The following is a 14,400-nucleotide window of genomic DNA, read 5'->3' on the forward strand; positions in this document are numbered from 1 at the left end:
CAATACATACACCCAACATTTTAGCCAAAAGAACCATAATGAATAGTTTATACCTGCTGGAGACAACCTACTTTTCTTCTCCTAATTATTACATTCCTGTGTGTAGTTCGTATTTCCACAGCAGTATGATGTAGGATGGAGATAGTATTAATGATTCTCACAATTTTATCATTATTCCCATGATATTTGATATTTTTTTAAAAGATAGTGTTTAACTAATTGAAACAAAAAAAAAAGCTGTAACTCTAGTTATAATATGAGGAAATAACTGAAAATGCAGGGGTCTCAGAAATATAGGAAGCAAACAGCAGAAGTGTTCTGCAAAGATTCTTCTGTGTGGGTCTTTCATGCAGGCAATGACAAGGAAAAACATTATTTTTAAAGCAAAATAATTGTAAACCCATACAATTTGGCAAGAAAACTCAAAGGAGGCGTTGTACCAGAAACTTCTTATTTTCTGTAAACTAAATATAAAATTGACTCCATCAACTTGAAATTCTCACTTTCTGTTAAATTTCATAAAATTATTATAAGCTTGGAGTTGGGAAAGTTCCACAATTTACCATCAAGTAAAGCAAACTGATTCTCAAAATAAATCCCTGACTACACTATGCAAGGGATAACAGAATTAAGAAGCTGAGATATGTTCACAAATCATGGCTTGAGTTTTTCAAAATCAGTAATAAGCAATTAGCAAAACACAATGACCCAACAATTATTTTTAGTGCTGTGCATTCAAAAGTAATTTACGTGCAGATATTATCACATGCATGTTTTATTTCAAACCACAATTACACAAAGTTTAATTTAGTAAATATTAAGATACATTCTAACATATGGCTTATGATTTACCATTTGTAATTCAACCTATAAACAACAGAACAATAAAACTTAGTACATTTATTGGTGAAACTTTATTTCCCACACATTTTAATCACTTTCAGTTATTCCCCTAGTAAGCTATGACACAAGAAGGTACAGAAAATGCGTGCCTATGTTGCAGTAAAAGTTTTTGTGTATTTGAGTATGATATTGTAGACTCACCCTATTTGTCTTAATATCCTGCAATCACAGACATGAGAAAATGTATATCAAAAAGCTGCAAAGATCAATAAAATTTTTACTTTAAGTGGCACGTATTTGAAAATTGCAGCCAAGCCTTACCTGTTTGTTTAATGAAGGATTTCCAAAAGTCAGCCTTATTTTCATGGTGAGAAGAGATTTGGAATGAAGAACAAAATTTGGACAACAAAGTTTTCTAAATAAAAATAATCCTCCTTTTATACCAATTTCATATGTGATGGTTGTATCTGCTCTCTTTCACTATGTGTTTCCCAACAAAGTGCATGCCAATCAAGGGACCAGGCAGAGCAGCACTGCCTTTCTTATGCTACCTCCCTCAGCAGCCTCAGACAAAGGAGCACCTGGATGGGTACTGCCTGTGGAAGGCTGAGTATTGTTCTCTGCCTTTTCCTGGGAGAGCAGTAGCTGCTTCCACACAATGGTATGAACGTCTATGAACAAGACTTTGCCTATTATCAGCTTTCATTGGGTTTAAGGCCAGAACATCCTGTTTTCATCAGGAGCCTTACACCACGATGAAGTGGCAAGCTGTAGCTGAAATGACTGCAAGCCATCATGAGAGACCTCACAGCACTGAACATGGAAAGTTGACTAAGAAGATATTAATTAAAACCACATTTTTTTAATATATTTTTGCTTTTTTTCTTTTTCCCTGCAGGCAAAATAAAACTCAGAGGGCTCAGGCAGAAACCTTCACTCGAAATTAAAGCCATATGCTTCACACTGCTCTCCTGTAAGAGGCACGAATGCAGAAGGAGCAGCTGTGCAACAGGTTTCCATAACAACTGTAACCTACAATTTCATGAATCAGTTAACCCAAAAACTTGCAAAGGAAGTGTAGAGGTGGTACAGTTGCTATATGGTGTAGCTGCTCTATCAACCTCATCATCACCCCCACATGAATCAGAGTAGAAAGTGAAGCGATTGAAAATTTATTTGTCATAAGACAGTAATTGCCCATCAGCTGCTCTGTTTCTTTTTGGAGCTCATTGCAACTACTAAATGCCGTATGGATATAAAGTTTAAGAGAAAGGAGATGATAACAAAATAAAACCTTACAAATGAATATTGTGATGAAATAGTTCAAGGTTTATTTCAATTATATGTTGTTCAGTGTATGAATTATTTAATCAAACTGCTTTTAGTAGTACTCAAATATCAAACTACCCCTTTGATTTTTTAGAAAAAACATTGAGTTGCATTAAAAATATATTTCAAGTCTAGTTTTGCGTGACAGATATGTGATGTGTCAATGGATATGTATTATACTCCTCCTCTCAGGCATGCATCTCCTGCAGAGACAGCAGACTACAGAAGCTGACCCTTACTGAGACCATCTTGTCTTTCTGACAAAGATACTTCTTAACTTCTTACTTACTGGTTGCTTCCTGCAACTGATAAAAATTTTTGCTCAGCTTGTGATAACTTCACAGGCCCTGAGCACCCTGACCCTGGAAACCCCAAGGTCAGAAGTCAAGTCCTGCTCTGAAACATCAGTGTGCTTCATATTAAAGCAGAACAAAAGTGAAGAAACATCCACCAGTGTGACAAGAAAAACAGGGAAAATGGGAATGACACCTTGGTCATCTGTTACCCAGGCCACCTCAAGCCATTGTCTGAAATGGGATGGAAAAACTCTCTAAGCCTCCTTCAAGTCAGCACTCTGTTTAGGAAACACTGAGAAAACTCTCCAGTTGCCCTCTGCTTTGTGTCTCTGGGCATCTGGTGACCAAAACAATGTGGCTTTACAAAACCTACAGAAATTCTGCCAAATCTTTACTTTGGACCCACAAGTCGCACCAGAATAACCTGGGCTGAAACATAAAGTAGGTGAAACCCACAAATCACGAAAGCCAAGACAGAACAATTGCTCCCTAACGTTCATGACATTTCAAGAGCAACAGGCACATGCAATGCAACACATCTTTTGCCCATAGATGAGGTTACAGAAAGAGTTATTCACCTTCAAGGTGAATATTCACTTCAAAATTTAGTTTTGAGACTATTCATTGAGAAGGTAATAAAACACCTGTGAAAAATTATCAATTCTCAAATGATCTTCAGATCAGGAAAATGAACTGTTTCTCAAGTCTCAAACCTGTACACATCATGTGTATTTTGCACACACTCTTCCAGGACCTCAGAGACAATGAAAACGGCATCAATTTCAACAACAAAAAAGGCGGGTTTAGGAAAATCTCAAGTTCTCAAAATAATACCAGTGGCCATTGTCTGGATTGTTATTGCTACATGGAGCAACGCAAGACTAAAACCAACATGCTCATGGCATGCTTTTTCTTAACAAAGTCATTCATCTCATGTTCAGGCAGGAAACACCTTAATCAACTTTCAGTTAGATTAAACGGATGTGTTGTAGACAAAAGATGTACATATATGCCTGCTGTTTCCTGTGTCTATAAAACCAGTTCTAATGCTCTGCAATTTAACTTTCTGCAACAACAGGACCCTTACTTTTCTGTAGTTTTCTTCAATAAAACATATCGGGATTACACTACTGTTTTAAAATCATATGAAGAGACTGTAGCTACACTGACAGAATGATACACAAGTTTAACAGGCAGCTTGGTATACCAGATGGGGTTGAGAGATCTGCCTTTAGAGAAAAGAGTGAAAAACTGACAAACTAGATGTTCAGCAGTTTCAGCACCAGATGTAGAACAGCTTTACACTGAGCAAAGTTTTTCCCACCTTATATCGCTACAGAGCCTAATAAATGGGAAAACAGAAGTCCTTCCAGCAAGTTCTCCAGATCTTTGTAGAAAAACTGCAAAAACTGAATAAAACTGCCATATTTCCCTGCACATTCTGTTCCAATCTATATACAAAAAGCTGCATTTGTGTCTGTGACTTTGCTTCAAAACTGTTCTTATATGTCCTTAGTCTCATATGCCCCCAGGTCTTTCTGCCCCACAGCAGAAACTGGTGCCTTTCAGCACATAGTCTGGACAAGAAAGATGCAGCATGTTCTGTTTCCCCACAGTCTTTCAGGTTCATGCACACTTGAGACCTTACTATCTATCTCAAAACTAGAAAAGATACAGCGACCTTCTGGCTGCAAAGAAATCCTGACCAACCTGTACATGACCACTGGCGTCTGTTTCTGCCAAGCTACTTTCAATAAGATGATCACAAAGAATGCAGAAATCTGTGACAGTCTTGAGCAAAGACAGCAATAGAGAATTCACACTTACCAACTCTACAAAGGCAAGTCCACCATAACTGTGAGCAACAAAAAATACATTCTCTGCAGCTGACTGGGAAATAAAATGGTCCCAAACATAAATCGCATGTTCTTCAGGAGAGCCATTATCCTGCAGAAAGAAATAATGTTTGTGACAATTATCTTTTAAAAAATGGCAATTCTGTCTAAAAACGTGTTCCTATATGTTAGAATGTTTTGTTAAAAGAAAGATTAAATGAATACACACTAGAGTATCAAAAAGAGAACTGATCCTTTTGTCTAAATAAAGGCCATAAAACTGTTGCTTTCTGAGCATACTTTAGTAAGTATAACAAAATTCTGCATCTGCAAAATTTTACGTAAATACCATGACGACAATTCTGCTAAACAGAGCCATTCATAGGAATTATGAGTCATAGCTCAGATTTTCATTCTTTTGACAACTCTTTCGTCAAATGTTTGTTCACTGAGGGTTTGTTTAAAGTACTTGTGTCTTAGATTGGTAAATAAAACCAGGTAAGAACAATATAAATACATAATTGTAGAATAATTTTGGTTGGTAAAGGCCTGTAATTTCAATTTTTCCTTTTTTTCATACTATGAGGCACTGGAAACTTGAACTAAGATTAAAATTATGGTATTTGCAACTACTCTTTTCAAGTCTTACTTTTTGTGACTGTAGACTATGAGACGGTGCAAAGAAAACAACTCTTGACCGGTGGCAGCCATTACTTTGGAGTTTTTTGTAGCTAGGGGACCATGTTTTCTTACTATTGAATAAGATTTTGTCAAAGTCAGCCAGTGTAAGAGTCACAGAAGGCACTAGAGACACACATTGATTTTAGTGCAGTCTCATCAAAACTCACGGTTGTGTACCTGTATCCTTGAGGCTCTTGGAAAGAACTATACCCCTCTAGTTTTCCCTTTTTCTTGGGTTCTTGAGGTCATAACTACAAATTTTATAGTCTCAGGCAACAAGAATAAGATGCTCTGCTAGGCACCCTGTTCCGCCAGCATTTCATACAACCAGGATAACAATGTTGGCTCTTTCCAGACTCCTGAATGCCAGAAAGAGCTGATCAGTCAAGGTAATGTAATTTCCTAAAGTTTGTGTCCCTTTTTCCTTTGGTTGGTGCCAGCAACAACTTCATATCCTTAGCTCACTCAGACACAGACAAGAAAAGCCTGGTTTCCTTAGGAGAAAGAAAGCACAAACCAGTAAAAGCCACTGGTAATCAGAAGCTGCTAATTATACAGTGTGAATTATTGAAATTTATCAAGAATGTTGAGGTTATCTAGATCTCAATTCCATTCTGCAACTAGTTTTGGGGATTTAAGTTCTTGTGTTTAAAATCAGTGGGAAGAGATATACCTAAATAATGTGGTTGATTCTGGCTTTTATTTCTATTCTCATACCCTGTTTTCTAAGAGTTAGTAAGAGTCAGATGACAACAAATATTTTATGGATCCCGACTCAACGTTTTTGCAATAATGATTCTGCCTCAGCAGCAGTCATTTTAAGACAGAAAAATCTGAGTTTCTTCTTCTCCTGGACAGATTCTGCTCTTCATTGACTATGACAGAACATAGTTTTAACTAATTCTGTATCACCTATTGTAAACTACCTCAGTATAGGAAAGGACTTATTGCAAAACAGTTTGTTGCTGTTTTAAAATTTGATTGTATAGATCTGTACAGAAAGTAAAGACTCCTCCCTTTGTGAGGAATGAGGGAAATTTTTTAGAAGAAATTACATAAAGAAAATACGATTGACAAACCAGTTATTAAGATAAAGCTGAAGGACAACTTGAACAGGAGTTTCCTATGCAAAAGTGATGTGCTCTATAATCTGTATGGAAAAAAAGTACATTAAAACACTGAGAAAGTTTCAGAATGACTGATTTATCTAAAAGATTTATCTTAGTTATGTACACAGGAGGTACTTATTTTTCAGTAATAATGTTGGCATTGATACTTTTAACAGCAATTTTTGTATAGATGCTCAATGCTGTTTAAACAATCTGAGAAAAAGAGGACTTTTTTCTGCATACTATAGCATTTTCAGGTTACTTTGGATTTATTATTTGAGACACTGCTAGTGAAAGCATACCATTTTAAGTTCCACAAGACTAAGACATCAGAAGGAAAAGATGGGCTGAGTTCAGAAGCAAAAAGCTTCTGAACTCAACCAAAAAAGTTTTCACCAATCAAAGCATAACCAGTGGTCTAGTAAACTAAATTAATAACTTCACAGCTTCACAGTCTAGAACAAAGATTCAACAGGATTCTATAAATGCAAAAAGAAATGAGCTAGAATGAGTTAAATATAGACTGTCACTTCCTTTATTACCAGTTAAAAAAAAAAAAAAACAAAAAAAAAAACCAAACCAAAAAGTGTCAGGATAAACTGGGTTGCTGCACACTCTGCTAAAACCCTAAATAAGGTAAGAAAAGCACATATGTGTAAGGAGTCTGGAGGAGACCTAAATGCTTAGAAGAAAAGCCCTTTCTTCAGAGCATCTGCTTATTTTTCTCCCTTGTAACTAGCCTATATTACAAACACCTCAGACCTGGCTCCAGGTGTGTACATGGAATATCCAGCTGAAGGAGCAGTACACAGTTGATCTCCTTAGGATTTCAAATTGCACTGGGTCTCTGAGGTTTAACCTCTACTGCCTGGCTTGGATTAAATTATAAGACAGGATGCTGCATTTTCAGCATGAAAGGTGACAGTCTCAGGCAGCTGTTGCTTTCTGTAATTTCACTGAAGCTAAACTGAATGCACTTACATAGAACATTGTTAAATTATTTGATAGAGAGGGGGTCTTCCAGTCAGAGTTTACATAATTATCTACACCAGTGTACAGAAATGAATGGACATTAGTCTGGAAAAATCAGACTATATACCTCAAAAGGCACCTTAGGCTGAATGCATTCTTGTTTGTGAAACAGACTGAGCTGGAGACGTGCAGGAAAACTTGAACTTCAACTTCCCACTGTGAAAGCTGGTCACCTACAGCAGGTAATTCTATATCAAAATAAGTGGTCTGGTTCTTCGGACTTGTTGTTCTCCATCCCTCTGAAAACCCTTCCTCTTGATCATTTATATATACAATTAGACATGAAGGGAAGAAAAGATTAAAACTGTATGATGTGAAAAGGCCCTAGTGCAATGTTTATGCAATGCAAAGCAATCCAAACAAGGCTACTCCTGGGCCATCCATTGGGCAGAAACGTGGAGGGAGTGAACTCATATTTTGGTCTGCCATTTTTTCCAGCATGGCTAGTGATAGGAGTTGAAAGGTATATAACATTTTAATAGTTGGTGCCATTAGGTATATAGAGATAAGCAGTATGCACACTGGGAATACAATATGACATTCTGTTGCATTCAAAAAACAGGTTAAATTTACCAATGTAATATCACAGTCATTAATTGTTAAATACCAGGTTGGAGTGATGCAGCAATTGAAGCCTTATCAACTATGCCAGATCCAAACACCTAGACATTGCAAGGTCTGCAGTTATGATGGACTACCTGAGTCGATAACACATGGAATTGTCTAAACAACATTTGCATATTTGTGTAATTATTTCCTAAGGTTAATTAGCTCCTGCAAAGCAGCTTGCCCTTTGAGACTGCTTACTGTGACAGGTTCACATATTTTGTGTTTCAGTGCCAAATTTTACTTATTTCTTTTTTTTTTCCTTTTTTATTTTTTTCCCTCCGAAGTAGCCTGTTGCCAGAAAGTCATAGGCCTTGAGGCCTTGAAACTGGAGGCATTGAACCACTATTAGCTTTACTGAGGCACAGCAGCTCAGATCCCCATCTTGAACTTCTAATACTTCAAAATAAAAAAAGTCACATAAAGAAAAAAAATAAAGACTACAAAATTAAGTTTTCAGATCTGGTAACCTTCTACTTTCAGGGATTTTTTTAAATCAAGAAATAGGAATCACATTTTTCTGAGACAAGGGAAAGCACACAAATAGGGAAATATGCCATACAGCTTTTAAAGAATTTATTTGAAGGTGATTTCTCTAATTGCCATTTATCACAGCAAAACAATTTCTCCTTCTAGCTTGATAAGCTACTACAAACAAGTATGGTACATGAGTTAAACACGGGAGAACAGAACTGCACACTGGCCGGGAGGCCAGAAGGATACAGAAGGCTCTGATCTCCTGTCCCTGGAGATGCTAGATCTTACCCACCAGTAATATCTTGACAGTTGTGCACAGCTTGTCCCATTGCCTCAAGGAGCCTTGGGGCAGGTAAACTTTTGCAATTCACCCCAACTCTTCCGAAAAATCATGACACTTAAATTCATATAAGTATAAAAATATCCTGTTACAACAGCACCTTTCATGAGTCCTAAATGATGCTTATCCCCTGTTGAATTTTTCTCACTCATTTTGCACATATTTGCCTTACATGAGACAAAAACTTTTTCCCTAGGGAGAACAAAATGAAACTATGCAATGGGTTGCTACCACCAGAGCAGCTCCAAAATTTCCATGTAGGACATGGTCTAAGAGGCTTTTGTCATGGTTCAGGAATGTTACTCCCTAATTCAGTGATACCCCCAACCAAGACTAATCCAAACCAGACACTGCTCCTCCCACTGCTCTTCTGCTCTTTGTGTCTGGTGGGAGACACAAGAGACAGAGGTTATGGGTTGAAATAGGAAGAATTTACTGGAAACAGTAATGAAATAAGAAAACAAACAGTAACAGTAACACTTAATAAGAAAGGTACAGAAAAAAGAGGGTGATTTACAGGCAAAAAATGCTCATGAGCCCAAGCTGACCCAGTGTGACCCACAAATGAACAAAATGGCAGACATCCTTTTCACTCATGCTCTTCTTCCTGACCACAAGCCATTCCCCTTCCTTCTGGGAAGCATTTCTGCCCTGACAGTGACAAGAGGTGATACAGAATAATAATCTAGACATGCCCACATGGCTCCAGACTCCGTCCTCTCACAGTTACTGTGAAAAAATTAGCTGTACTGGCTGAGAACCAGGATAGCTTCAAGGGCAATAAAGCTGAAACACAAGCAAAAAAACCAGACAGTATGTGATTTTTCCTCCATAACAAAGACAGTGGCTATGGCATTACAATCAGAGAGGGGGATTAAAGAGAGGATATAAACTGAAAACAGGAAAGGAAGTATGCACTTTGTATTAATATCTTTCTGCAGTATGGGTACATGAAGATATCACTTGAAAGTGTCTAGACCAGGACATTTAACCAGATTTTGACTTTAACTGAGAAATTCCAGTGTATTAGGAAGCATCCCATCTACCTGAAAATCTTTTTTACCTTTTCAATCACAGAGTTGAGAGAATTCTTGCACAGTTATTTGGGAAAGGTTCCCTACTACAATACAAGAGGTGATCCCAGGAGACAGTGGGGATTTTTTATTAACAGTAGGAATTGTATTTCTGCTTTACTTACTGACAAGAGGCAATGCTAATCTGTATGCTACATAGATGGAGATATGTAAAAATGAAGATGGGTTGGCTCTTTCACAATTCTTACATAACTGGGCTTTCAGGAAGCATGGCTTTCAGGAACCATGCCATAGCAGTATCTTCTGTACAGGGGCAATTGCAGCTGTGTGAAACCAGACAAAAGGATGCTGCAGAAACAAGCACCAAGACCATCTCAGCAGCAAAGCAGTTGTGAGCGGGGGAGATAGTGGAGGAAAAAGTGACAATGGAGACAAATGATACCAAATCTTAAATCTGACATGTATCTGAAATTCAGTTTAGCAGGTCATGTAAAGAACACAGGAAAGCAAGGATGATGAAGATTGGGCAGTGAGTCAACCAAGTTATTTTAGTTGCTGTGTCCTGAGTGAGACAACTTAAGAGAAAATAACAGAAGAGATGAAACCATAGACAGTTGATGCTCTGGCCTTGAAAGTCTGAATAGAGGACACATTTCTTTCCTCCCTTATGGGCTCTGCATGGATTTTACTTGCATACTTTGCCATATTAAAACCACAATATTCAGCAGGATTTGATCAGCTGTGCAGAGTGGGTTCATGGTCACCAATATCTGGTGTAGCTGTATGAAACACAGAACATTGTATCTGCATTGCTTCAATACTAAAATCATGTAAATGCAAGAGTGATGTTATTTTATTCAGCATCTGCATTCAGAAATTCCTTACTTATGACTTTAGCAGGGATTGAATCATGAATCTTCAGATGTAAAAATGCCATACTCTTGCACTTGCAGGAAGAAGGGGTGAAATAAAAAATTGTACTATCTTTTTAAGGGCACTTTCTGAGGTAGGGGCGGCAAGATACATACTCTGGCAGCAGGCAGCAGCCAGTTTTGAGACAGAAGGAGAGACCAGGTATCACAACAGCTAAGTCTGGTCATTTGTGGAGTTGCAGGATACAAATAGCACAGCCAAGGTTGTTATCTGGCACATGCCTTCAGAAAGCAATATGGGAAAGTGACTTGAAGTTGGTTTTTTTTGTATTACAGATCTCAGTTTATTCCCAAATCTATTTGAGATGTTTCTGTTTCAATTTCTTCTACCTATTTTGTGAATTGGGCTGGTCATGGAAGTGCTCCCCATATTGCTTATGAAGACCCTTATGAAGTAACGTTGTATGCACAGAGTCAGCAGCACAAAGGAAGACCAGAAATCTTACATTTTGCAGTTAAATGTTCATGATACTGAATTAGATAGTCCCACCACCAAAACTGCCAACAATTTATCAGGAAAGCTTGCAATCTCAACAGTCCTGCTAAAACAAGAAGTATTCCATGAAACATGAAATATTTGGCATCTCAAATAGCCAAATAAAAGATGTAAATCAAAAATGCATTCAGTGGACTGATACAAAATTTAAATTTCCTCCACCATGCCAGAGGGGATGAAGAGCTGGTTTGGGATGAAGTGGTGCTAACGTGCGATGACATTCATGGCACGACAAAGCATTTTGCTATGGTACAACTCTTGAGATTATGCTTAAAATTACAAGTTTTAGCTAATGTAAGACTGATGCCTAACCACGGTTTTTATGCTTTGTGTTTGGGCTCCTCCCCAGGGCTCCTGCTCTCCCTAGCTCCCACCACAATTACCACTGAAGATGACTTCAGATCCTGTCCCACTTTCCCCACTTCAAATGCAAGCTGAGCTTTCCCTGGTGAGAGTGGTCAGGAAATAAAATTCAGACTTATGCTATATATATATATGTGCAACAGAGCAAGCTTGGATCCTACCATGCTAGGGCTGGGGCAGCAGGAGGGAGTTACTTTTCTGCTTTATACTCCAGCTTTAAGGCACACAAGAGAAAAAAAAAAAAAAAAAAAGGCAACTCCAAGACACAGCATTTTCTCCAAAAGCATTCTTCCAGCTAAACCCTCAATCACTACAGCTCCGAACCAAAAACCTAAAGCAACTTCTGGATTAAAAAACCCCAAACCACTCTCATCTCCTGTTTCCAAGGTGCTCCAATCACCTCTGCCTGGTGAGGAACAAGCTGGAAATCAAAACACTTTCCACTCTCTTGACCACAGGCCCTGCCCCCAAGCCTTCACTTAAAATATTTCAACAGTTCTGAAACCTGCTCAGCAATGCCCTGAAACCACAGAGCAACACAGTCAGTGCCCACAACTGCTCTCCAGAGAGGTGCCAGTGGTCTCAGCTGCATTACTGCCTCACTGGTTTAATACTATACTTCCTTTCTGGCAAATGTGGGACTTCATAGGAGGCCTTAAGAGCACCACCATGTCAGAAGCATGTAGATGTTACATGATATATGAGCATTTTTAGGAGGCTGGTGTTGCAGATGAAATTTCTTATATTTGCCCTGGAACTGAGAGTTAAACAGGGTGAGTTTGGAATGGATCTGTGCAAAAATAAGAAAGCAGCACACGTTATCTATGTCCTTCACTCTGCAATGACTCAGCCTCTCTGCATGGCAAATACCTTCTGCTTCTCTATTCAAATGCTCTCCTTACTTCTTCAGCTTTTTATTTGGAAATTCAAGTGGCTTTGTAACCTGAAAGGGTTTGCTGTTTACAAAGTAAATCCTGGATTTCAGGCTTAGTTAAGTCTCAAATATTATTATATTGTCTTTAATAAAGTATCTGCTTGTCAGCCAGAGTAAGACAATTTTATCAGGCAGTTGTTCAAGTCTGGGTTTTCCCATTATTACTTCTGTTGGAGTCTGGCAAGTCTTGCCATCACCACCCAACTGTCTTCTAGTAAAGTGCAGGAAAGGAGATCAAAACCAACAAAAAATCAGGCAAAATCAGTTATTCAGTGGCTCCTAATTATGACCTTCACCAGTAAGTTAATTAAGAGGAAAACGTAAGTAGACACAAATATCATATTCGTCTTTTTTAGTCTGGGCGCAGGAAAATTGCTGACTCACTGAGATGAAAAAGTTGCAGGAGAAGAAAATAAATAGGAGGAAGGAGGGTAATTAATCAGAGGAGGTTTTACTTAAGAAAAAAGCCAACTGCTTTCCCTTTTAGCTCTCTGACAGACATCTTGATTTTTGGGTATTTTTTCCCTTTTCCATATAACTTGCAGGATTCTAGGTGGACTTACACATTCTAATTTAAGTAACAACTACAGCAGTTTGGCCAAAGATATTCCAATTGGTAAAAATACTCAAAGACTGCAAAGCTGCATTTCAGTACTGTTATGGATACCTACATTTTACATTTTTTAATGTCTCATTTTACTTTTTTCTTTCCAAACTACTCAATCTCAGGGACTGAAATTCTGCCCACAATGTATTTCTGCCTAAAACATAATAAACCAAAACAAACAATGACTTTTGTATGATCAAATTATGGGAAGAAAAGAGTATTTCCTAAACAAACCATCAGATTGTATCCTCACAGATAACCTCCTTAGGAGCCATGTTTCTGGCAATTAAGAGATTAATTGTGAGAGCAAATAAATAAAAATGAATACAATACTTTTATAAAAAGAACTATCTTCATAAGACACAAAGAGATCATGCCAGTCATTTAACTGATTACACGCATTTTTCTCAACACTAAAAGCAATTCCTTTGGAAATGAATGCACCTGAAACATTCAAAAACTCCCAATGGAAGTCATGTAGAACTGTTATTTTTCTGTTTCCTATAATATTCAAAAGCCTATTTATTATCCTGTTCTTTCAATCTGTTTATATGCCGTAATGAGAAACAGATTTTTTTTAAACCATGCTATTGCAAGAAAAATACCATTTTTGCCAAGGAAAATGCAGCTTTCCCCACCACAGGAAACAATGGATCTACACAAACTTCAACACATTTAAGTAAGGTAACAATTTAGTATTTTCATTAACAGCTATGGTTTCAGAACAAACCTCAACTGTAAAATCTCTGTTACAGAGTTTATATCTTTTGTGCGAATTAAATGAAATGGAATGGCTTTGCTCTGTACTGTTCTTCACTTCTCCATCTCTATTTAATACATTCAAGAGCAGTTATTTAAGTGAAAGAAAGATTTAACAGGCTCAAAGCTATTTTATTTCTCTTAATAAAGACTGCAAAGTGCTCAGTGCTTTAAGTAAACTGATATACTACTTAATGCACAGTTACAAAGATTTGGTTAAGTGCCTTAATATGTAGAGGACTATAGTTAATTGTATTTGAAGGAACTGTCATTAGCTTATAATTATCTAAAGACAAACACAATCTGAAATTCAGATTTGAATCTTCTGTTGTTTCTCATTTGAATAAACTGAAAAGTTGAATGTTTAGCTATTTAACCCTGAATTCTGCTTCCTCATTTTCCTGTGCAGATGCACCTCTGTTATTTTTGTTTCACAATAATGCACCCTAGGAAATGATCTTTCATCCCAATGAGTTGCTACACAACCTCAGAACTTGCCTGTCGTACCTCTGTCTTGAACTCTGTGATTCCCTCGTGTTGATTATTTCATTAAAACAGGCTCTTTTCCACACAGATTAGCAAGGCCATTCACATTGCAGTAGTGGTGCATCGCAGTCGTCAAAGATCATTAGATATTAGATCAACAGCAATTTTCTTCTAACACATTGCAATTTTTTTTAACAACTCAAAACATCCAATTACATAACAGACAGCTTGGCTGTATTTT

At 37.5% G+C, this 14,400-nt stretch overlaps 1 protein-coding gene across 4 annotated transcripts in view; it reads right to left on the reverse strand.

The window, feature by feature from the left end:
• Positions 1 to 14,400, reverse strand: part of ARB2A (ARB2 cotranscriptional regulator A) — a 261,591-nt gene that overhangs the window by 103,868 nt on the left and 143,323 nt on the right. For all 4 annotated transcript variants that reach the window (XM_064736334.1, XM_064736333.1, XM_064736332.1 and 1 more), the window contains one exon: positions 4,296 to 4,415. In XM_064736334.1, coding sequence (XP_064592404.1) covers positions 4,296 to 4,415 — 120 coding nt within the window. The remainder of the gene's footprint in view (positions 1 to 4,295; positions 4,416 to 14,400) is intronic.

Source organism: Zonotrichia leucophrys, chromosome Z, assembly GCF_028769735.1.
Source record: "Zonotrichia leucophrys gambelii isolate GWCS_2022_RI chromosome Z, RI_Zleu_2.0, whole genome shotgun sequence".
Classification (NCBI taxonomy): domain Eukaryota; kingdom Metazoa; phylum Chordata; class Aves; order Passeriformes; family Passerellidae; genus Zonotrichia; species Zonotrichia leucophrys.